At 36.0% G+C, this 26,937-nt stretch overlaps 1 protein-coding gene across 1 annotated transcript in view; it reads left to right on the forward strand.

Annotated features, from left to right (window-relative positions):
* Nucleotides 1-26,937, forward strand: part of LOC149154326 (uncharacterized) — a 59,150-nt gene continuing 32,213 nt past the window's right edge. Inside the window, exon 1 of the mRNA XM_089444117.1 lies at nt 1-3,993. Within this exon, the coding sequence (XP_089300243.1) occupies nt 1-3,993 (3,993 nt within the window). The remainder of the gene's footprint in view (nt 3,994-26,937) is intronic.

A 26,937-nucleotide genomic window follows, 5' to 3' on the forward strand; every position in this document is an offset into this window, starting at 1 on the left:
ATGGCTCTTAACTCTCTGCTCCCGGGATGGAATTTTTTAGCTGTAGATGCCTCAGGCCATTCGGGAGGTTTGGCGATTGGATTAAAAGTAGGAAACCTGAAGGTTCAGAGTACGTGGGGATTACATAATGTTATGGGAATGGAGGTGAGGTCTCCTGATTTTGATTTTCCCCTGTTCATTGTAAATATTTATGGCCCTTGTCAGGGAAGGGTAATTTTTTGGAACGATCTCCTCTCCAAGAGTTTGATGAAAGCTGGAAACCTTATTATAGGGGGTGATCTTAATTTTTCTATGGGTCTCTCTGAAGCCTGGGGTCCGGTGGCGAGGGAAGATCCCCTCTCAGATTTCTTTGCAAATGTACTTCAGAATCACAAGCTGATTGATGTAAATCTTTTGAAAGCAAAACCCACTTGGAGAAATCGAAGGACAGGAGAAGAAAGGATAGCTAAAAGATTGGACCGGTTCCTGATTAGTGAAAGCCTGGCTTCAAGGATTCCATGCTTTCGCCAATGGGTAGGGGAAGGGGGAAATTCGGACCATTTTCCCATCTTATTAGAACTCTCAAAATCCCCGTTGAAACCGGCAGCACCTTTCAAGTTCAATCCATCGTGGCTACAAGAGGAGTCTTTTATAAAGCTTTTTAATAAAACTTGGAGACACCCGGACCCGGGGTATATGGGGAGCCGAGCGGGGTTTTTTATGGAAAACCTAAAGAGACTAAAAAGAGCTTCCATTGAATGGGCCTCTGAAAGAAGAAGGAAACAAGTGGAAGAACTTGAATCTATCGATGAGGCTCTTGGGATCCTTGAAGACCCAGCATCTGATGCATATGCATGCAACGAATCAAAAGACAAAATTCTGGACCTAGAAAAGAAGAAAGCGAAGATTTTACTAGATAGAGAAGAAGAGTGGAGAATGAAAAGCAGAGCTATCTGGTTGAAAGCAGGAGATGAGAATACAAAGTTCTTCCACAATTATGCAAAAGGCAGAAGGATCGCGAATACAATTTGGAGGCTGAAGGACTCGGATGGAAGAGTGGCTTCCTCTTTTGAAGATTTGTCTGATATGGGGAAGAAGCATTTTCAGTCCCTTTTTGCTGATCCCGGTGGGATCTCTTTGCCGGAGATTATTCGAACTGCTCAGGCTTTCCCTCGTTTTGTGGAGGAGGAGGAGGCGAAAGACCTCTTCAGAGAAGTTACTAAGGAGGAAGTGGAAGGCGTTATAAAATCTATGGCAAAAGATAAAAGTCCAGGACCTGATGGTTGGACTATAGAGCTATTTTCCCATTTTTTTGAATCTTTAGGTTCTGAGCTGGCCGAGGTGGTGGAGGAATCTAGGACAAAAGGAGAAATTTATGGCCCTTTTAATGCCACTTTCATTGCCCTGATTCCTAAAAAAGAAGATCCAGAAACTTTTGAAGATTTTAGACCGATCTCATTGTGCAACACCATTTACAAGATTATTGCAAAGGTCATTGCAATTCGTCTGAAACCAAGCTTATCACGGTGTATTTCATCGGAACAATTTGGTTTCTTGGATGGGAGGCAAATTCATGAAGCTATTGGTGTGGCTCAAGAAACAATTCACAGTCTAAGACAGGCAAATAAGAAGGGGGCAGTTCTCAAAATTGACTTATCCAAAGCTTTTGACCGGGTCAGTTGGACCTATCTAAAGATGCTCTTGACACATCTGGGTTTCCAGGTAGGTTTTATTAAATGGATTATGGGATGCATCTCTAATGTGAATTTTGCCGTTCTGATAAACGGAGCAGCCTCTCATTTCTTCAAAAGTCAAAGAGGTCTTCGTCAGGGGTGTCCCCTTTCGCCTTTGCTTTTCCTCCTAGCAGCTGAGGGCTTAAGCAGGCTTATTCAAAAGGCAAAGCGCTCAGGTTTGGTTAAAGGTTTGGAAGTGGCTATTAATCTCTTTATCACTCATCTGCTCTTTGTAGATGACATTCTGCTCTTTATTAATGGAAATATTGATGAAATTGTTGAAATAAAGCTCATCCTAGATCAATTTCTGAAAGCAACAGGTCTCCAAATAAATGAAAGGAAATCTCAGCTAATTTTTGAAGGCTTCAGTAGACTTGAGGAGGCTTCAATTGTTGCTCAGCTGCCCTTTCGATCTTGTAGTATGGAGCATACATTCAAATATCTTGGTTTTTGGCTTAAACCATGCTCTTATAAGAAACAGGACTGGAAGTGGTTGATAGCGAAGATTGAACAGAAAATAGCGCACTGGATCTTCAAGTGGCTGTCCAGGGCAGGTAGATTGACTTTGATTAATTCAGTCTTGCAGGCTATGCCGGTGTTCTGGGCAGCCTTGACCTGGATTCCAAAAGGTACATTGCACAAAATAAGACAGATATGCAGCAGATTTCTTTGGTCGGGATCAAAGGAGGACTCCGTTCTTCCATGGGTGGCATGGGACAAAATTGCAAGGCCAAAAGACTGGGGGGGTTGGGGTTTAAAAATTCTCACTGATTTTAGCAACGCTCTTGCGGCAAAGTCAGGTTGGAGTATTATCACTAAGGAAAACCTCTGGACAAGAGTGATCAGAAGGAAGTACATTGACCCTACCCCCCTAGAAGACTGGATCAGATCTCCCCTCAAAAAAGGGAGGAACTGCTCAGTGATATGGAAAGCCACTACAGAAGCTTTCAAGATCATTGAACAAGGTCTGGCATGGAGAGTTGGGAATGGTGAAAATGTGAGAATTGGCAGGGATCCATGGGTAGGATGTAGTGAAGATTTCGCACTGCCTCCAGATATGCTCTTACATTTGGAAGACTTAGGACTCAGAAGCTTATGGCAAATTGCTTGTTTGGAGCGAACCTCCATTTGGGGTCAAGCTTGGAAGACAGAAGCGGAACTTGGGATAAATATGAGGTGGAGAGAGGATTGGCAAAGATTTACTCAAGAACTGAAAAGATCAAATGTTAGACTGCTAGACAGGCCTGACTCTCTAATATGGGCACATGCGGATTCTGGAATCTATTCCCCCAAGGCTGGGTATACTTTCCTAATGAAAAATAAAGGTTGGGCCCCACCGGTTTGGTGGTCGAAACCTCTGTTCAAGCTAAAGTTCCCAAAAAAAGCTCGAATTTTCTTCTGGTGTGCCTTAAACAAAAAGATTCCCACTTGGGATGTCCTTCAATCACGTTTCAAACTGGGACCAAGTAGATGTCCGCTGTGTTGTGAGGCCTCAGAATCCATCTCTCATTTGTTTCTCTCATGCCCTTTTACCAGGAAAGTCTGGCTGGAAGCTGAAAGAATCGTTGAGGCTAAACTAAAATGGGAGGGGGACGATATGTCTTTGGCATGGGATTATTGGTGGAAGCACTTCCATGAGAAGAACCTGAGGAACTTGCCACCAATCATTTGCTGGGGGATATGGCTCGCCAGGAACCGTTGTATTTTCAGGGAATCAAAGATAAATGAGGCAGTCATTGCCATCCAGAGCAAAGCAATTCTGGACAGTATTCCTTTAAAGGAAGATCAATCTGGGGATAGAAGGAGGAAGGAATTCCAAATTAGAGAGGGAGTTCCATGGGCCTTTTTTGATGGTGCAGCACAAGACAATATCACGGGGGCAGGGATCAGCATTCATTTAAGCCAATCCCATTCTTTAAAGGCTTCAGTGGGAACTGGCGTGGGCACAAATAATTTTGCGGAACTCTCGGCCCTTAAACTGCTTCTCTGCTGGCTAATCCATAAAAATATTCTCACAGTTCAGATTTTCGGAGATTCCAAAAATGTGGTTAATTGGGTTACTGGGAAGTTTAGATGCCAGCATTATATCTTGCTTCCATTATTAGAGGAGATTCAATCATTAATTCATCACTTTAATGGTTTTTACATTGATCATATCTACAGGGAATCCAATGAAGAAGCAGACGGGCTTTCTAAAGCAGGTCTGCAACAGGCTGTGGGCTCTTGGCGGATAACTGAACAGCGTTTGGATCAGATCCATGTGACGGATCAGCCTCCCTACGTTTGATTGGTTTATCGGTCCTTTTTGGTTTTATTCTCAGCAGATGCTTGGTTTTTCTGTCTATGAAACAAGTGGCATATGCAGTTCCTGGTCTCTTTTTTTTGTTGTTGGTTTATAAAAAACCTGGGTATATGGTGCTCTCTCAGAAGAGCTGATGATGACAGCAAATTTTCAGTTGTGCTATGGGCTGTTTTCCTTTTGTAAGGAGGCCCATGTGAACTCTGATTATACTCTCTGTGTTTTATCTCTTTGGATATGGCTGCTCGGGCAGCGTTCAGCTTGCTTTTTTGATCAGCACTTTGCATGGGGTGTTAGATGATCCTCCTCAGAGGAGATATTGCCTTCCCACAGGCGTTTTTGTATCGAATGTTAACTCATGTACTTTGTAACTTTTTTTACTTCTTATAAAAAGAGTTCGCTTTTTTCCTTGGAAAAAAAAAACATCTCAATTCAACATCCAATTCAATATTATTAAATTTTGATTCCAATATGTCAATCATATATTTATACATTTGCAATAAATCAAATCTTCTCACTCTTATGGTGTTTTGTAATTCAATGTACAACTTGATTTTACCTATCCAAAATAATTGCTCTACATTTATTGTAGCAATAACACTTATTATACTATCATATGCACATAATTTAATTATAATATTTCCTAAGGTATACAAAAACCTTAAAATTTCAAAATCTTTCTAAATAATTCAAGAAGAATCCACCCATGCATATTCATATGCAAGTATATTACCTTATCTATGTATCAATAGTTACTAAATTTTAATAGTTCTATCAGGGACCTTTCAATCAGTTATTAATTATATTATATATCCTTTGGGGATTATCCCTTATTTCTCTTTACCTCACAACCAAAAGGTTAGTAATTCAACCTTCTTAATTTCTCTAGGCACCAACCAACTCCTGAAAATCTCTACTTCCACTTCTAAAGATTCTTTCTTCTTATTTCTCCCTGCTATACCAACCTCTAATGCACGTATGTATGCTTTTTTCATTGAATTAGTCTCTTTGAAATAAACTATTTGCATGCTCTAATGCTTCTTATAAGGCCAATAAGGAAGTCTATGCTCCTTTTTTGCAGTCCCAACAATTCAAAGTACTCGTCTTTGATTTACTCATTTTTCTATTGTTGGTTTCTTTCCCATGTTTTCGAAGGTTCAATAGGCTATCCTTATTTTGTTGTTGGTGAGGGAATTCATGGAGTAATTTTTCTCCACCACAACCACAACATTTCAAGGGCCTTTCCTTCTTCCAAAGAATATGTATTTTTCCCTTAGTATCTTACTACTTATAGCAATATTTTTCCTTTTGAATGATGTCAACAAGTGTCTTAAGATCCTCAAACATTATCCTACATTGAGATGGTGTTGGTAATCCATTGAGAAAATATTTTTTTTTGATCTATTCATCTTTGATAAATAACACATATTTTAATACTTCTATCAACTTATTAGCATAGTAGTCCAAGGTAAGATGTACCATTCCTAGTTTACATAATTATTTGATATTGTAATTATGGTAACCCTATATATCTACAATGGTTAGTACACATTACAACAACTCTTTCATGTATGACAATGTTTTTAAAAATAACATTTTAGCTTTGTCTAATCTTCTTGTTCTTTTTTGACTCCTTCATTATCTTATTTTCAACTCTAAATTTTTTCCTTCAAACTCTTCATTGTATCAATAAGGTCAGGAAATGTTCCATCTTCTCTTCCCTTTTACTTAGAGTGGATCATTTTAGTACTAAGTTGTATTTTTTATTGGACATCCTTCTCTTTCTTTTCACTATTGCAAATTCTTCTTATATACTAAAGTAATAATCAACTATTACTACCATTAAAATCATAACTAAGAATGTATATTACCTTTACTTCATTTTCTCAAGGCATATAATATCCTGCATGTTTATCTTGCCACATTAAACTCAAGTGTGTCTTCAAGTAACATCAATGTGTTCATATAAAAAACAAAATAATTTCACATAAGTACACATCCATGCATAGATATTAACTTAAAACTTATCTTCTTTCCTATACTTGATCCCATCTAGATTTAGTGTTGTTCCTTACCTATGATACCACTTGTGATTCAATGTAACGTACCTCCAATTTACACACAAACGATTTTTTTTGCCACTTCTACTTAATCCAAAATTGGCATGTTATCATTAGTAAATTTTAATGAAGTTTGTTTGTTAACAAATATTCTTCTTTTATTTTATCTATTATTTTAATAATATCCTTATCTATTATTATTTCTTGCTAATACTTGGCTATAAAAAATTGAGGTTCATGAGTTAAGAAAATATTCCATGATTATAAATATTTAATATTCCCATGTGTATATTTATGAGTGTGATTTCGATTTATAACATGGGTATAGAGGAAATCTTGCTATCATGATTCATTTTCATTTTATTTTTAAAAACATTATATACACATATATACATACACACACACACACACATATATATATATAAGAAAAGGAATGAGAGTAGAGCTCCTAATCTTTGGTTCCACAACACTTTAACAACCTTGACTATCTATAATACCTTCATCATGATTTGGTATGGTTTATTTTAAGAAATGGTTATATTGTCTTTTTATTTCACCATAGCATGCTTATGCCTCATACCAACCGTGAGGCCCTAAAATATTAAGACATGCAAACCTCCACCATAATATATGGACTCTTCTATACTCATGACATTTCCGAGCCCCTACCCAAGTCATATTTGGAGTTCATGAGGGTGTGGGTCCTATGCTACATGTCGTATATGTAAAACGATCATTCTAACCCATACATGTGATAGGGTCATGAATGGACAACTTAGATGATCTAATTCATTTGAATTATTTTGATGGTTTGATGCTTCAAACCAATAGGATTGACTACCCTTCCAGACTTGTCATTTGACATTCCACTTTTTCTCCGTCGATAGAGAACTTCTTGGTGATGAGTTAGGGTTTAAGATTTGTAATTATGCTTCTCTAGTAATTGAGGGAACTTTGTTTCCATAGTGATTTTAGTTTTCATTCCTGTTAATTTGGCAGCTCAGTAACAAATTGCAACCATGGGACTAGATTTCTCTTTTCGAGAGGGTCAATTTTGACTATTGAGGCGCTCAATTTGGACAAGGGAAAGTGTGTTTTTGAAGAAAGGCCCACATGTGCAAAAAAGGATAGGTCAAGCCTAACAAGAAAATGGACACCCTTGGAAGCCTATACATACAAGTGACCTTAAGCTCATTTAAATATCACCAAGCATCTTCTTCTTCTATTCTTCATTGATTGGTTAACACAAGTTTTAGTCTAGGTCGCAGATATTAGTTCGCACAAGACCAAAATTGGCGGGTACAAAGCTCGCACGTGTGTTTAGGGTTTTGGTTTTCAACTGCAAGATTGACACAAAAAAAAATCGATTACAATTGCAGGCACATAGGCTTATTCATGCGATTGGAAAATCTCAATCGCATGCATACCTCTTCCTCCATGCAGTTGGGACCTAGGTTATAATTAGACATTTGACCGCAGATAATTATAGACAAGAAACATTGTCTTTGATCAATATTGATGTTGGGAACATATTTCTGAATGATTCTAGGTTAATTTTGCTACATGATTTTGTATTGGCTAATTGTACTATGCTAAATATTTTATCAAAATCTAATCAATTAAGAATTTCAAAGGCTTTTCCCCATAATGGATTTTTCCCTAGTCATTGAACGAAAATATGGTGTCTCTTTTGATGTGTTAATTGTCTCCTTTGTCATTGCATTTACTATTCTATCTTCAATTACTGTTGATGATTGGAAATATGAATTGTTTTGAAAAATTACTATTTGAATAATTGAATTGGGCTAAAGTAATTGAATCAACATAAAGTAGTGTGAAATTTATCATGGTATCAGAGTTAACGTGAAGGACAAGCGCAGAAGGTGAAAATAATTGAAGAAATCATCGTTGGAAAGTTAAAGGGGCCTATCTAATCAAGTAAATGTGTCTTCCTCTTTCTTCAAAGATGAGAATTTGGGTGACTCATCTAACTTTACGACTTGGAAGATTAGGTTGAAGATCATAAATGAAAACAATTATGTTTTGGAATACATTCAAAGAAAGGTATATGAGCCTCTAGAGAATTCTTCCGCTACTACCAAGAACAAGTACAAGAAAGGTGAGTTAAAAGCAAAGAAAATTATAAATGATGGTTTACAAGATAATTTACTTTTTCTGTTGGGAATTCTAAGAAGTCTAAGGACATGTATGATATGCTAGTTGGAATGTATGAAGTCAACAATTTGAATGAAATACTCCACTTGAAAGTTTGAATTAAATATATGAATATGAATAAAGGACAATCTTTGTAATCGTACATTATGAGGATATTTCATCTTAAAGAACAATTGCAGAGAGTTAGGGAATTGTGCCTCATAGGTAATTCATGATGGTAACCATTAGAGATATCCCTCCTATTTGGGAAACCTTCATTACTACTATAACTATTAACAATAGTTTCCTTTCATTTGATGAGATCGTTGGAAATCTCCCTCAAGAAGAATCTAGGATGATATCAAGAGGCAGGATACAAAAGCATAAAGAAGGAGAGCTAGCTACATTCTTCACTCATAACAAGAAGAATAAAGGAAAAATAGGTCCATCAAATTCAAGGAAGCCTCCTCCCCAAAATTCAAAAAGAAGGAATGAAAAAGAAACATACATTGAATGCTACAATTTTCACAAGAAAGGTCACTATGCTCAATATTTCTTGAGAAGAATGATAGTCCACAATACAACACTAGAAGAAACAATAATAGGTTCAAAGATCGTAAAAGAAGAGATGACCGGAGAAATGATCATAATGGAGAGATGAAAGAAGAAGAGATGCTCCAAGTAATCATGAAGAATATCATCGTCCTAAAAATAAGTCAAGATATTCAAGCTTTGAAAGTAATGTTGCTAATTAATTTGAATATATCCTTATTTATGCACTCACTACCTCCTCTCCTCCGGATTCGTGGGATAATTGGTTGGTTGATAGTAGGAAAAATCATCATTTCTACGGGTATAAGGAAGTTCTCTATAATTTGGTAGAGAGGAAGTTAAATTTGAAAATTATTCTTGGAGATAACTCCACACATCCCATTAAAGGTTTTGGGTCTATCAAATTTCATTTGGATTCTCGAGAATATATTTTTCTCCATGATGTAATGTATGAATCGGGGTTATAGAATAATTTGGTATTAATATGTACTTTGGAAAAGAAAGATATGAGGGTTCCCTTCATCAAGGGAAAGGTTCATACTTGGCTTGTTGGATACTTTATGAGAGATGCATTCACATTGGGATCGAGATTTGAATAGCTCTATAGAGTCACTGGTAGACCTCTTCTGGCATTGATCCATGATACTAATCATCTAAGCAAGCTATGGAACCAAAAGATTCTCTTCTGAAATTCAAGAAATTAATCTCTAGGATTCCTTCTTTTCAAGCCCATCATGATGAAGTATGTCCAGGTTGTGCCAGTGGAAAGAATATAAGGGGGCCATTTCCCTCTAGTAAGAATAAGACAAATGAAATCGTCCAACTCGTTTATTCGTATAGATGTGCACCGATGACTGTACATTCTATTGGTGGCCATCTCTACTACATCACCTTCATTGATGATCTCTGAAGGAAGATGTGGATATATTATTTGAAGAAAAAGGCTGAAGCTTTCTAAATTTTCAAGTTCAAAACTTTAGTCGAAAATCAAATCAGGAACAAAATTAAGATATTCAGGTCCAACAAGTGTGGAGAGTACATTTCGAATGAGTTCATTGATATTTGCAGGAAGGAAGGTACTAAGAAAGAGACGATTTTTCCCTATAATCTAAAACAAAATGGAGTGGCTAAAATAAATTACAGGACTATTGTAGAAGCCACTTGTGCCATGCTCCATGATCAAAAGTTGTCAAAGTTCCTTTAGGGAAAAGAAATGAATGCTTCTATATATGTTCAAAACAGGGCACCTCATCAAGCATTGGACAACTAGAACTCTGATGAAGTATTCATAGGTATGAAGCCCGATGTTGGCCATCTTATATATTCGGCTACCCCGTATATTTTTATGTTCCAAATGATAAAAAAAAACATGTTGGAAACCATGGGAATAAAATGTACGTTTATTGGATATTTTGAGGATTCTAAATCATTTAGAATATATATTCCTAGTCAAAGGAAGGTTTAAATTATCAAGGATGTAACGTTTGATGAAGATTCTACCCTTGGGAAAGTAATGGACATTCCTCTGCCTCCTGCTCACGAGAAAAATATTGATGATATGGATATTTTATATGGCACTTCCATTCTTGAATATGAGATATACATTGGTGATGATCCCATGGACCACTTACATCCTCGTCCATGTGATCCTCCTACTAGGAAGATGCCACTTTGGCTTCGTGAGAAATTACAAGATGATTATTCCTATTAGAAAATCATTTAAAGAAATAAAAAATCCATGGAGGTACCAGGGATATGTTGAAGCTATGAGCACTATGATTGAAGTCAAACCTCCCATCTTTGAAGAAGTTGTAAAAGAATTTTTTTGGAAGGATGCTATGGCTGAAGAATATGAATCAATTATGTAGATTGACGTATGGGATGTTGTGCCGAGACCGAAGGGGAAATATTTGGTGACTTTAAAATGGCTATTGAAGATCAAATAATGAATATATGGAAGCATTGGAAAAATATAAAGCAAGGTTGGTGGCCCAAGGATTCTCCCAGAAAGAGGGAGAAGATTATGAAAATATATTTACACCCGTGGCTCGATATACAACCATTCATTCAATAGTTTCTCTTGCTACAAGTCAAGGATGAACCATCCATTAGATGGATGTGAAGATAATATTCTTTCATGGAATGTTAGAGGAATAAGTCTACGTTAAGAAGCCACAAGGATTTGAAGTAGAGGATTGAAAGAAACATGTTTGTAGGTTGAAGAGGACATTGTATTGTTTGAAGAAAACTCCAGAGCATGGTATGCCTACATACATAATTACTTGGTGAAGATGGGATTGACAAGAGGAAATTTTGATCTGAACCTCTACTTCAAGGTTGTCTAAGGTATGTCATTGATTTTTGTTTTATATGTTGATGATCTATTCTTGACAGGTAGTGAGGCCCTGATGATCGATTGTATGAGGGAGTTAGCCTCTGAATTTATGACAAAGGACCTTAGACACATGGACTACTTTCTAGGCTTTTAGGTGTGGCAAAGGCTTGGTGACATTTTCCTTTGAAAAGGAAAATATGTCATGAAGTTGTTTGAGAGATTTGGAATCATAGAATGCAAGTCCACACCCACATTGATGGAAATGAATTTCAATAAGTTATGTGGAGAAGCTACAGGACCTGATTTGGTGAATCCATTCAAGTATAGATATTTGATTGGGGATCTGCTATTCCTGGTGAACACCCATCAGCACATATGCTATGGAGGGAACATGTTGATTCAATTAATGACCGAGCCTCTCCATGCACATTGGGTTGTTACCAAACAGATTTTGATATAATTACATGGGTTGATCACCCTTGGTTTGGGATATTCTGTTGAAGAATTTCGACTTCATGGATATACCGATGTTGACTGCGTAGGAAATATTATCGACAGGAAGAGTATGTTTGGATGTTATTTTAGCCTTGTATCTACAATGATATATTGGATGAGTAGGAAGGAGAAGTCTGTAGCAGTATGGATCATGGAGGAAGAGTGCATTTCCTCTAGTGTGGATAGCTGCAAACAATTTTGGTTAAGGAAGCCCTTCAGAGAATTATTTGAGCAGATCCTAAACACTGCAATCATATATTGTGGAAAGAAGAGTAGGATCCAATTGGTAGAGAATATCGTATTTCATGACAGGTACAAGCACATAGATATGCAATATAATTACATTTGAGACATGGTGCAGAGAGGAGCTGGCAGACTCCTTCATATATCAATAGATGAGCATATTGTAGATATTCTCACCAAATATTTACTAAAAGGGAAGTTCTTTGTATTTACAGAATAACTTGGATTGATTGATGGATTTCTAGACAATAGGCTATCACCCTTATCTATTACATTAGGGTGGAAGATGTTTCCCCCTTAACTTGGTATATGTAGAGTACACCCAAGTTGGAATCATACCCACAAGTTGGGCTTGTTGGGATTACCACTCCCCATTTAGACAACGAGTTTAGAGAGAGCTTAGGCATGTGTGATCCTTACCCGCGTATCTCACCCAAGCTAATTATGATGAATGTGTTCTACCACATGACTCTTGAGGGTCATTGATGGGAAGATCATTGGGAAATAGGATGGATGAGATATTATATTGATCGACATAGGGTGGAATATGTTTACTCCCATATGTTATAACTCCTATTGCTAAACATAGGGTGGAAGATGTTTTCTCCCCTATGACATGACATGAGGTGATAGTGTCCTATTGACGGTGATGGACCTGCCAACATTCCTGGGATATCCCTGGTGTGAAGTTCCAACTAGACATCACACTGTTTGGTGTAGGAGTCCCATCCACTATGATGGATCGATTGCCATTATCTTAAATATATGCCTTAGCTCTTGATTTTCAACACATGAGAGTGGTATACGTAGTCTTCAAACAATGAGGTTCATGTGCTTGGTGTGTGCTTAGTGCCACTTGTGTCAAAGTTATTTCACTGCAGAGGGAGAGGGTGACAGTGAGTCTCAAGTCGAAAGGGAATAGACCCAACTTAGTTAGAGACACGCCACATAACAACATCTGCATAGCATCGGGTGGACTAGTCCATATGGATGCGGCAGTCACATACACAAGGTGAACATATAGAACGTACAACACCCTACAAAATAGTCCACGTGAGTGTGACTATCATTATAACAAGTCTACAAGAATGAGTCTTTCGAACATCCGACAGAGTAGTTCACACCGGTGAGACAACAATAACAATTGATACAACACATTTCCAACAACATATGCACTAAAACAACTGAAATAGTTCAACTATCTTAGTAGAATTTAAAGAAACATGCGTTACAAGTGTCCAAAGAATAGTCTTATAAACGAATACAATACATGTGTGAAAATGTGATGGCCTATTAATAGGCTTCTGAATTAAGCGAAAGTTCCAAGACACATCCATACAGCACACATCAATAACCCCGCTAGTAGGGAATTGAAGCCACTGTTCACTCATGAAAGAAAATACTACAAACTCTCAAGGCTATGTGGGAGGAGCCAAGGTGGAAAGTCCTTTTCATGTACAAATGGGGGTATATATAGCCAAGGGTGAAATAGACCCTTGTGACAGTTGGAATTCCCTTATGACTGTTCAACTTACATGACTCTTTGACTTCATCCATGGGTCTCCTGGACTTCCATGTTACATTACATTGATTACACAGTTGTGACCCAAAGTAGTGGTGTGGTTGAGGTGACTCATGACACAACTTGACATGAAACTATTGGTATGCACATGACGGTTGTGCTATTCTTTTCGAGTTGTTGTGTTGCTGAGTGATGAGTGTGCCCATGGTGTACCATAACTTCACCTTCGCATGGAAAAGTGTGTGGAGTCTTCAATGGTCTTGGTGTTGACTTGATGGTTCATGCATGTGAACGTGTCTCCTTCGCTTGCTACTTGGTATGCTTCGCGTGTTTTCCCAATCGCAAGCACGTATTCTAGCATGCACACCTTGTTCATCTCATTCATTGTCGCGCCATGTGCCGTTCATGTACCTGTATCTTCAATCACTCATGATGAGACAACATCAAATATAGAAATCCCCTAGTCTACCATGTTGCATCATCTTTCATTTTCAGGTGCAAGTGACCGAGAGAGAGGACAAGGCTCTGAAACTGGGCAAAGGACATTTTAGGCTGGAATGTAGGGCCCCGAGGCACTGTCAAGAAAAAATGTCTAGAGGTCACTTAGATGATGGCTTGAGTAGTCTAGGACAAGAGTGACAATTTGTAGGATCTCGCTCAGCTAGGTGGCAAAAATGTGCAATTTTTCTGGGAAGGCAATGCGGGTAGCAAGGGGCATGTGCAGTGAAAACTGCGCAAATTCTCAAAGGAGGCGGGGAGCGAGTTGTAGGATCTTGCTGGACAAAACTACACAGAACTATGAGGCAGTCATGTCGGACATGTCTGCGCAGTTTCTAGGCTGAGCGGGGTGTCGGGCAACTGGTGGACAGTCCAAGAAAACTACGCAAGTTTCAAGAGGAGCAGTAAGTCAACTGGCAGGGGGACTAATTGATAGAACTGCACAATTTCAGAGTCAGTGCAGTGACAGGTAGCGGGTTCCTGCCGCTCATGTCTACATAATTTTTTCAGTCAGCGGAGGTGGGCATGCTGACAACTTCTATGCAATTTTTGGGAGGAGTGAAGTCCAGGGTCACCGCCTAGTCAAATTCTCTGGTTGACTAGCGGGAAGCTTGATGGACAGGATTGTAGGTAGCACAGATTGAGATAGCTTCTTGGGAAACTTATGCATTGTTCTGGGTGACAGTCAGTGGAGTTGATTCCAAAATTTTGCAATGTAGACTGCCTGCAGAGCAACCTCGAGCTCTGTATAGTTTTGGGCAACAGTGCTTGGTCACTAAGGGCTGAGACTCCACAATGCAACTCAGTGGAGGTCAGGTTGATGGAGGGTGGTCTGGTCGATATACTTTCGGAAAAAATTGGTAAGTGTGTGAGCGAGTGAACTCATGAATACATGACCTTGCGGAGACACACTCAACATGACTCAATGACAAGACACCTCAAACCAACAAGATAACATGTCTCAATGTGACTGACTACGAGACTGTCTAATGGTGAAAGCGATAAATGTGACACTTCAGATATACCTTCAGATGACTGTGTCGACATTTGCATGACAGTGCTTACAACATTGTGTGTGAGTGTGATAGATGTTTACATAGTGAACAAAACTCCTACACAAACCTTCAACATCACAAGAACAAGGTCACAAGAATGACATAGTGATCAACATGCTAAAGATGTCAATTGGTCAAAGAAGCAAAAAGGAACCAAGACATGTAGAGGAAACAAATTAAATTACTTTTTGGTGTTTGCAGAAAAGCATGTTACCAAAGATAGGATGATATGACAGTGACAAGAAGTCTTGCAAACTCAACTAAGAGACGTACTCCGAAAGGTTTTCTTTACTTACGGTACTTACACTCAAGATGATTTTGCATCCGATGGAGCTTGCATGTGGTCTTGACCTTTACCATCACTTAATCTCTTGGTCCTTCTGCCCAACTCTTTGGGGTTAATCTTAGCATGTGTTGGGAGTTTTAGTCGATAATTAATCCTCCTAATATTTAATTGTCAATCTGGGACTCGTAAACACGAGTTGTATTGCTTTTGTGGCTCAGCTTAAATGTAGAGTATATGATTTCCTTCTTATTGTTACGTACATAACGACTCCTTAAGCACTCATCTCATTAAGAAAACTAAAAGCATTCTATTTACTCAATCCACTTTATTTTTATTTTATTTGACTGAAATCAAATGAAAAATGAAACCAAAAACTTAAATGGAATTCATATTAGCTACGAAACTTAAGTGAGAATGCAAACTTCTGAAATCAAATGACAAATGAAACTAAAAACTTAAATGGAATTCATATTAGCTACAAAACTTAAGTGAGAATGCAAACTTCTGAAATCAAACACCTATGTAATGAAATAGAGTAAAGAGACTAATCTATGCTTCTGAAATCAAATCCTAGCCTGTTACTTCTAATTCACACAAGTCACACTTCTTCTTATTTGATATGAAAACATTTCCTGACTATACTTGAATTGACTCCAAATCTAACACTACAGGAATAAAATCTCAACCAAAAATATCTAAGTTTATCAAATCCTAGACTACATCACTAGAATGTAAACTTACTCTATGATTGTATTCAATAACTCAAGACAAGATAAAAAGGAATCACACTGCAACTTAAATCACTCAATTGAACATTCGAAATGAACCTACAAACTTCATTAAAGGAAATAAGAATCAATCCTTCATCGATTAAAGGAGAAACAAAACTAAATTATCCTATGATAATTTAAACTATTCCAATCGACAGTTTGTAAAGAAATGCTTCTACGATAACACACATTCATGAAAATGTCTAAAGGGAATCAAAAGATTTGATAATGGAAATGAGCAATGTAATTTCTATTTGTGATTGACTACAATTCATTCAATGCACACCATCAATCAGCTTCCTATTATACACAATGAAATCCACACGATATAAGCCTTGTTGCAACAATGAATCACATCGACTTTAGCATACAAATATTGCATTCTGCATTTTCAACAATTGATCAACTCATCACAGGCATTCCACTCACAATGTAATTGAATGAGTTTTCATATGACTGTAAACAACATAGTTAAGACAAATACAACTTGTCGTTTGGGGAAAACAAAGCATAACTTTGTATCAAAGGTTTGCGCACAAATCTCTATGACTCACACAAGAATTACGCATTTGGATTTCTTAAATTGAAGTGTCTGAAAGTAAACACAAGGTTATCACACTTAAATCATTCCAAGCTAATGGAAATCTTCACACAATGTACAAAAGACTCAACAAACAAACCAAAAGAAAATGAAAACTAGTTATAATGAATCGACACACAACTATGCTCCTAAAAACTAATACAGAGCTATTCCCAGATGATGGTGGGCCCTTTCCACACCTGGGGAAGCTCTAGAACTTACAGTAAAAGGAAGATTGTTAAAACATGCAAATCAAATACTCACAGCTAACTAAAACTGGAACGATCTTGCTCACACCAAGGCCATGTATATTACTGAAACAAAGTCAATTATAATTGTAAGGTGTCTTAACAACACTTCAATTCTCAATAGGTTTCACTTCCCCACCCTATGCTTTTTGCTATACTTTTTATACATGTTGTAGATGAAGGTGAGATTAATTACATTCTAAATGAAATGTGACAACAAACAAATTCATGTTGTGTTTGACTTCTCTAGATGGCCTTTGAATAGATAATAGTTTATGTTGATATTAATCAATGCATGGATCGAGGAAAAGAACTTATCAAACCGTAATTGTAGCACAAAAATAGGCAGATCCGAATTTGACTATTAAGTACAAATCTGGATATTTTATATAAATTTGCCTCAGAGAACTCCTCATATCTTCCCAATCGTAAACAATATTAGAAATATGTTTGAGAGTTATTAAACTTACTATACTGGGACCCAAACCCATGTTCCATATTTTCTTAATTCGCCTTCATTTACACGGAAATCGAGGCAAAAGTTGGCAGTTTGAAACTTATTGCAGATTTGGGCAAATTTGTGAATTTCCTTCTAGAGACCCACATGAGTGACCTGGGTGCAATCCAAGTTATGGAAAGGTATTAAAACATTATTTTTTATAATAACCTCTCTTGGTTTCTCTGGAAGCATGCCGAAACTGTCAAAGCCCTAAATTGGTCATTTTCATACTCTACTGGCTTATGAAGAAACTCGGTGATGGAACCCTGTGAAAAAATGAGCTTAGAGAAACCGTCATTAGTAAATCATGGCATAATCATCTTTAATCATATAAAATCTAATAAAACTAATGATATTCAACCACAAGACATAAAATGTGATTTGGCGGCAAGTTGATGGATTTCGGGTACAAAACGGGTTAAAGACCTAGGGTTTTAGGGAATGAATGCTAATATTTCATGATGAAAACATGGGCATTTTCGAGGCCCGTCATCATGTCATATTTTCCTGTAGTCACTGAGAGATAGATCAATGTTGTCTTAGGGGGTAGTGATTACTATTGGGATGAGACCATAAGAGACCCATCTTTGTAGTTTTTGAATGCAAGAAAGACACGACAACTTGAACAACACTGTGAAATTTTGAGGCACATGACACTACTGTGGGATGGAAGTCTTGGAAGGACACCTCCGTGCAATTTCCAAATGCAGGGTAGCCATAATTCTCTGTGCATTTCTAGAGAGCAGTGCTAGCTGGGTAGCTGAAGGACAACACTACGCAGTTTCGGAAGATAGTGGGTTCCGGCTAGAGGAAGGACACTGGAGGGAACCAATGCACAATTTTGATGCTAAGGGATGTTTCGGTCTCTACGTACCATGAGGTTTCAACAGGTAGGGGAGGAATATTGATGGTTGCAGAAGCAAAGTGCACAGTTCTCGAAAGTTGGATGAGGCTAGGTCATTCGGGAAATGGCTAAGTGTGAGATCAGTGACATGAATGTGAATAGTGAGAGAACTCCACTGTGCTCGCACACGGACACTTAGTGACACAACATAAACCATCCAGAATGAATAAGACATACTTTTCTTGATGCAACAACCTTATGTGATGATAATAACTCATACACGCATGATTTCCCTTGAAACAAAACAACATTCCCTTTACATGAAAAAAACCAACCCCTATGCCCAAAGATGATACATACTACATAAAGATGAGAACATGAAAAACTATTAAGATCAAGGAGGGGAAGCGTGAGATCATCAACTTACCAAAAGGTTACTAAGGATGATCGGTCGCAAGATACAAGGTAGGCTCTGAAATTTACATGCAAGCCAAAATTTTGGAGGGTGGTTGTAGTTGCTTCAACATTGGTGACACAATGGTAGAACTCCAGCTCTCTGTATAGACCTTGTTTCGAGAAAAGCGAGTCTAACCCTTCCAGAAGTATTGTTCGATTCATTAATCATGATGGCTTATATACTAGCTTCTGTGAAAGAGGTAGTCCCTACCATTCTCTTGAACGTCAGCACACATTCCAAGCCAAGTCAAGCTAGTTGTTTCGATTGTGGACAATGGGTATATTCATGCGCAAGTAATATGACTGTCGGAGTTTAAGTTTCATCTCTAGTGTTGCTCCACTACCAGTAGGCCTGGACGGTACCCTGTCAGAGTCACACAAGAACACAAACATCGGTTCAAGCCTCTATTTTCTTCAATTTTCCATTGTTTTCCTTCATTTTCCTCATCACATACAACCTATGACCTTTCACCTTCATTTTCTCCTAATTTCCATTATTTTCATAAATAAAATGACAATTAATGTCACTTTTCCTTTCCAAAGCCTTTGCTAATTCCCATAGCCATTAATCAATCACAAGTGGTCCCCATCACTATTTTTTTGCCCAACATTTAGCTTGGAATACATGTCCCATGACCATGGTTAATATTTTTCCTTTATTAACTTTATTACATGGATTTTTTACCAGGACTGTTACAAGTTATTGCTTGTTTTCTCCTACTGTTCTATAGTCTCAAGTTTACCATCAATATTATTGTAATAAAATAAATAAATTATGAAGGTGAGTTAGAATCATGGGGACGTGATAGTTTTTTCACTATATATATATGATTTCCCTTGAAGCAAAACAACATTCCCTTTACATGAAAAAAACCAACCCCTATGCCCAAAGATGATACATACTACATAAAGATGAGAGCATGAAAAACTGTTAAGATCAAGGAGGGGAAGAGTGAGATCATCAACTTACCAAAAAGTTACTAAGGATCATCGGTCGCAAGATCCAAGGTAGGCTCTGAAATTTACATGCGAGCCAAAATTTTCGAGGGTGATTGTAGTTGCTTCAACATTGGTGACACACTGGTATAACTCCAGCTCTCTGTATAGACCTTGTTTCATGAAAAGTGAGTCTAACCCTACCAGAAGTATTATTTGATTCATTAATCATGATGGCTTCTACGCTAGCTTGTGTGAAAGAGGTAGTCCCTACCATTCTCTTGTTCGGTCAGCACACATTCCAAGCCAAGTCAAGCTAGTTGTTTTGATTATGGATGAGGGGTATATTCATGCACAAATAATAAGACTGTCAGAGTTTAAGTTTCATCTCTAGTGTTGCTCCACTACCAGCAGGCCTGGACAGTACCCTGTCAGAGTCACACAAGAACACAAACATCAGTTCAAGCCTCTATTTTCTTCAGTTTTCCATTGTTTTCCTTCATTTTCCTCATCACATACAACGTATGACCTTTCACCTTCATTTTCTCCTAATTTCCATTATTTTCATAAATAAAATGACAATTAATGTCACTTTTCCTTTCCAAATCCTTTGCCAATTCCCATAGCCATTAATCAATCACAAGTGATCCCCATCACTATTTTTTTGCCCAAAATTTAGCTTGGAATACATGTCCCATGACCATGGTTATTATTTTTCCTTTATTAACTTTATTACATGGATTTTTTACCAGGACTGTTACAAGTTATTGCTTGTTTTCTCCTAGTGTTCTATAGTCTCAAGTTTACGATCTATATTACTGTAATAAAATAAATAAATTATGGAGGTGAGTTAGAATCATGGAGACGTGACAACTTTGTTCACTATATATATATATATATATATATATATATATATATATATATATATATGTATGTATGTATATGTATATATATGTCAATGATTTACTATGGAACATACATATATCCATGATTTACATACATTGAAAAGTTGCATGCATTAACGAGAATTACTATATATGTAGACAACTACAAGCTACTTATTTTTCCTTTTTGTATACTCTAAATTCTCTATTCGTTGTTTGTTCTTCGTACAAACACCGACATGCTAAATATCACTAGCTAATATGTGCTTCAAAATCAAATGTTCTTGATAACAGAACAACTATAATAATCTTTTTACTTATATAAGCACTTACAAATATAGTAGGAACTAGCATGCTCCTCCCAACTAGTCAATTGCAACCACACTGATTCCCACGAGATTTAGTTTTCTCTACTATTAGTAACTTATCCTCATTTCATAATATTTTTATGCATCCAACACACTGACTCTAGCAACATCTTACTTTTTCATTCTTTGTACCTAGGATTTTCATAGGTATATTTCTTTCTTAGCCCCCAACATTGTGTTTCTCTCAAGATATGCTACCTCTTCCCCCACCCAGCATAACATTTATCTCTAGTTACACTGCCTCTTTGGTGGTGATAATTCCTCTCGGAATCTTAGGGAATCATGAAATTTATAACTGTGACAACTGCTACCTTTAATTGTCCACTAGTTGGGGCTTAACCCACTTAAACAATTAATAACAGTAGAGCAACCTGACTATTCATGTGTTGGTTCCCATAATATTAAAAAAAAAACAACATTTTATTTATAATTGTGCATAAATGTTTACACCTATCATTCAACTATTCAAATTTAGCCTTGGGCCATTAACCATTGTTTCTAACTTAAATAGTTACAAGTGAAAATAATGTGATAAGTTATGGTAAAATTGATTGCAATAGGGGTATTACACTAACATGAACATGCTTAGAGAAAAGCTAGTAGAGAATTTTTGAAAATTATCATGCACTTATAGACTAAGGTGAACTAGTTATTCATTCCCAAAGGAAAGAAAGAGTTGTCAAAATATAAAGAATTAACAAGCAATGTGATGATATATTTCTATTCTTGTTAGGAACATGTTAAACTTCACCAATTGTGATTGATTGTACAAAAATTATACACAAGTTTCGGAAAATTGTAGCCATTGATCGACAAGCATTAATGCAGGAGGTGAGGCTTACATGAAACCTAGAAGAAGCTCATACATTTTGTGTATGTACAAATATACTATTAGCTAATCAGAATCATTTGAGAAATATAGATAATTTCTAGTAAACAAGATTTATGAGCTAGTATGTTTATTTGCATAGGCAAACTACAATTGACTTGATAAGAAGTCAACATGTTTGGTTGGAGCTTGATGGCCCCATTGTTTTGATGATGTGCATGATGGTGATAATTTAGCGAACATATAATCATAGTGCCAACACCAATTTTTAGGAGTAAAAGAATATCTAGAGGAAATGCAATTGTAGAATAAGGTATGGATACTTACAATGGAATCTAAGTAATGCAGTCTCTTTTTTTGAGAAGACAAAGATATAGAGGATCACCACTAATTTCATGGATAGGTGGAGGATTGAGAATACTATAATAACGCCACTAACTAACAATCTCAATGTTTGAATGGGTTTTTAAAACCTACGGGTGAATGTGTATAAATGTAAAGTGTTGATTAGTAATTTGTTCTTGACTGATGAAGTGTTTTTCGAGTTACAAATCAACATAAAACACCCTAGATGGATGCACTCTATAATATAGTTACAATGACATATCTTTTGGTATTGGAGATAAAAGAAATGATATCACTTCTTTAAATAATTTTGATTATTTTAACAAAATATTACAATAATATCTATTCTGTTTTTAATGGAATTTCATTTCATATTACTATAATATGTGATCTTTCTAATATATAGTAACTTATGGTAATTCTCATGGATAATGGATATGTTTGGAGTTCTAACTAATTATGGGATTAGTTATGGCTGCATGTGTTGGTTCTTTTCTCTTATAAGATTAAATTATGGCAATCCATCTTAGACCGTCCGTGTTTCTAAAACTCATATGTTGGTGGTGCACTACATCCCATTTGTTGGACACTTTGTGAACCTTTGGTTATTCATTCTATTAATTTCATGGACATGTGGAGGATTGAGAATACTATAATAACGCCACTAACTAACAATCTCAATGTTTGAATGGGTTTTTTAAACCTACGGGTGAATGTGTATAAATGTAAAGTGTTGATTAGTAATTTGTTCTTGACTGATGAAGTGTTTTTCGAGTTACAAATCAACATAAAACACCCTAGATGGATGCACTCTATAAAATAGTTACAATGACGTATCTTTTGGTATTGGAGATAAAAGAAATGATACCACTTCTTTAAATAATTTTGATTATTTTAACAAAATATTACAATAATACCTATTCTGTTTTTAATGGAATTTCATTTCATATTACTATAATATGTGATCTTTCTAATATATAGTAACTTATGGTAATTCTCATGGATAATGGATATGTTTGGAGTTCTAACTAATTATGGGAATAGTTATGGCTGCATGTGTTGGTTCTTTTCTCTTATAAGATTAAATTATGGCAATCCATCTTAGACCGTCCGTGTTTCTAAAACTCATATGTTGGTGGTGCACTACATCCCATTTGTTGGACACTTTGTGAACCTTTGGTTATTCATTCTATTAAAAATAATAAAAAGATTAGTTAATAAAAAACTCTATTTGCAATCCATACCATACATAAAGGAAAAACCTCTCTTTAAACACTACATGGATGTAATGAAAATCAAAGTGATTTGCAAAATGGTTTGATTTCCAACCAAAAAAAATACATGGTAGTCCATTATAATAAAACGCATAGAATAGGCTGCCCCTTTCTTTAGGAAAACAGCTAAGAGATTAGGTCACAAGACTTTTGCAAGACTAGAAGTGATTTGCTTGATTATAAGATATAAAGCTATTGATATACCGTTGGTGTTTTAAAAGCAATTAAAAAATCAGATGATAAAACTTGCATCGTGCCCATTTAAAAAGATTGAAAAAGAGAACCATTCTTATATTTACAATATCACATACTTGAAAATACATGTTTGCAATGACACACACTCCCATTTACAATGTAAATAACATAAAAATTCGAGAACCCCAATCACATAAAAAACCCTTCAGAGACATTAAAGTGGAATAAGAAATCGAACTAATCCATGATTTCAATGTAAAAGAAGACTTCATGCTACGAGGTGTCGAAAATCAATTCTTTCGGTAAATGATAAATTACACCAAAACAACAAATATAGACAAAGGAATCTAGGTCTTTAAAAAGTCAAAACATAGAATGAATGTAACAAAATTGCTTAATGATTTTCTCCCTTATCCACGTTGAAACAGGTTTAGCTTACCAACTGTTGCAGTCCAAAGGCATTGAATGAACTTTCTTTCCACAAATTTTGTCGTTCACCCACCATTGATTTTTCCTCTCATATATTTATGCCCACATTACAAATCATTCCGTCAATGAAATGAGGAAGCCCACATGAAACTTCCTTTTTCAAACCTTGACAAGCTGCAATTCTTCTTCACTACACTCCCAAAGAAAAGATCTTCTCGACGATGTGATGTAATTGAAGTGGAGTGCAGTGAACTCAAATATTCTGCAGTAATTGAAGTGGAATGCAGTGAACCTGAAATGTGAAATTGTTCCCTGAAAGTCCGCGTGCACTTTTTCTCCCTCTTTGAACAATAAAATAAAGTTGTTTGGTCCAACCTGCATATGTAACAGCCTTCACTACTCGTCCAATAATCATCATCACTGTCCATTCAACCGATGGAAAAAGAACGCACCTTAGACGCGGCGAGAAACATCTGTTCAAAATTGGGAGAAGATTAACAAGTGGACCATAATTTGCAAAGAGCCTATAAACTTTAACTAAGCTATCAAAGATTCAGGGAAGAAGAGCTAAACCAAATTTAGAAGAGCTAAATCAAATTTAGAATAATGAGACAATGAAACATGGGAATTTGTTACATGTCTCAAAGATGAAAATACAATTGTAACGAAGTGTTTCTTTTGGAAAAAGTTTAATGCGGATGAAAAAGTAATAAGAAATAAATTAATTTCGATTTGTAAATTATATGTTCTAGTTGAACAAATTGATTTAAAGGAAACATTTTCTCTATTCAAAATACCAGAAGCTATCATAAATCTTTTTTCATTTGAGTGCTTCAAGAACTTCAAAATCTATCAAATGGATGTCAAGCAGTCATTCGCAATGGAGATATATAAAAATAAATAGGCATTGAGAAAAGAGAATTGTTTTTATTATCATAGGATGAGGATAATGTGCACACATGGAGGAAATAAGTTAATGGGATAAAGCAAGCTCCCATCTCACAGTATTCAAGACTTCATAAATATATACAACAAGAAAGCCTCAAAAGAGGAATCATGGAAAGAAATCTAGACAGAATGTCGTAAAATGAAAATTGGTTAATTCTAACGGTTTATGCACACGACTCCATTTTTGGAGGTAGCATGTTATAGGAGTTTGCAGAGGAAATGAAAAAGCAATTGCGGATGTTTATGCATGGTCATGAACTATTCTTTCTTTGTTCACAAATTTCTCAATTCAAAAAACACATATTCATTTTCGAAACCAAGTACTTCAAGGAAATGTTAAATAAATTTAGAGTGGAAGATTGTGCACGAGTAGGTACACCTATTGGTCACGATTTGTAAATTGAGAAAATATTCTAAATCTAGACAGAAAATAAAATTTTGTATAAATCAATTAATAGAAACTTGGTATATATGATGACATCAAGGTTGGATATTATGCAAGTAGTAGAATTGTTAGCATGGTTTCAAGATGCACTAGAATAAAATCATATAAAAGAAGTGAAAATAATATTCAAATATATAAAGATGCATCTTGGACTTCAACTTGTACTCAACACTCAAATATTTTACTCTAACATCATATAAAGATGCAGGTTGGGTAGGAAGCATTGATGATAAGAAGAGTACAAGTGGATAACCATTTCTTCTCGCAAGTAGTCTAGTGTCTTGGTTGAGAAAGAAACAACCTCTAGTTTTTCTATTAATACTAGGGCCAATAATATGGTAGTAGAGGAAGTTGCACACAATATATTTAAAACAAGGGAAAATTATGAGGTCTAAAATGGGCTACGTACGAAGTATAATGAAACAAGATTTATGTTTTATTAAAGAAAAGAAAGAAAACTACTTTTCATTACGATATTTTTGACTTACCTCCTTATAAACTACTTTTCATTACGATATTTTTGACTTATCTCCTTATAGTTTTACTCAAATTTTAATTGTGACAACTTTCTGGATGTATAATTAGATTTTGCATCTAGTGAGTTCTCACTCTATATTATTTTGAGTAGACTCATACCGAGAAAAAATGAAAATACATGAGAAAAATGTATTTTGATTTTTTACATGTGTGGGTCTACTGAAACATATGAAATTGGTGCTCATTGTATACACAATCTAATTCTTCATGTAACGAGTTCCCACACTTGAAATTTGAGTAAACGTATAATGAGATAAGATGAAAATATCACTAAAAAATGCAGTTTTCTTCTATTTCCACCAAAACTACTTACCTGTGGCGATGAAATCATCATCTTGAATCGTATTAGTTCTTTTAAAGTTCTTTTCTTTAGTACATCTATCATTTTGAGGATCATCTTTAATCTCAAAATTTTCCTAAAGTGATGAAGGAGGCGTTGAGAGTTATTAAGGTAGAATTATCCAATTTCAATACCTTATGAAACTACAAGTGCAATAAATAGTTCAAAGAACCCATTTATGCACTCACAACAAAACCATGTTCCAATCAAGTATCACTTCTTAATACAACAAATAATAGAGAAAAATGACATGTTGGAATATATTGCCACCAAAGAACACATTGTATATATTTTCACAAAACCCATTCACAAGAGACACTTAAATATCTCAAACAACAGTTTAGATAAATACCCATCTCATCTAGTCATTAACTACTTAAGGTGAAGAACAAGTTTATAGGGAGAATACCTTTTCCATTGATGTGAAAGGGGATGAGTTCCAAACTGAGGTAGTATTGCAACAAGGGGGAGAATTTGTTCTATTCATAGTGGTTTATGTGTTTTTCTATATGATGATAAAGAGGAACATTGTTGAACACATTTTTATTAATGTGAAAAAAGATATATCATAATTAATATGGTCATTCATGTAAAAGGGGAATTCATACAAGAGATAATTTAAGAGAATGACAAGAGAAAGAGTTAATTAATATAAACCACAAGATTGAGATAAGCCACAAGATTAATAATGACAGTGATTTCCATTATTCTACCAAAGCATTTACTTGATCTAGGTCCGGGTGTGATGAAGGACCCTTCCAAGACCTTTTACTTTCATGATGTGTTAAATTGCATTTTT

This window comes from Pinus tabuliformis, chromosome 9, assembly GCF_031772625.1.
Source record: "Pinus tabuliformis cultivar Carrire ecotype Pingquan chromosome 9, CPIR1, whole genome shotgun sequence".
In the NCBI taxonomy this organism is placed as follows: domain Eukaryota; kingdom Viridiplantae; phylum Streptophyta; class Pinopsida; order Pinales; family Pinaceae; genus Pinus; species Pinus tabuliformis.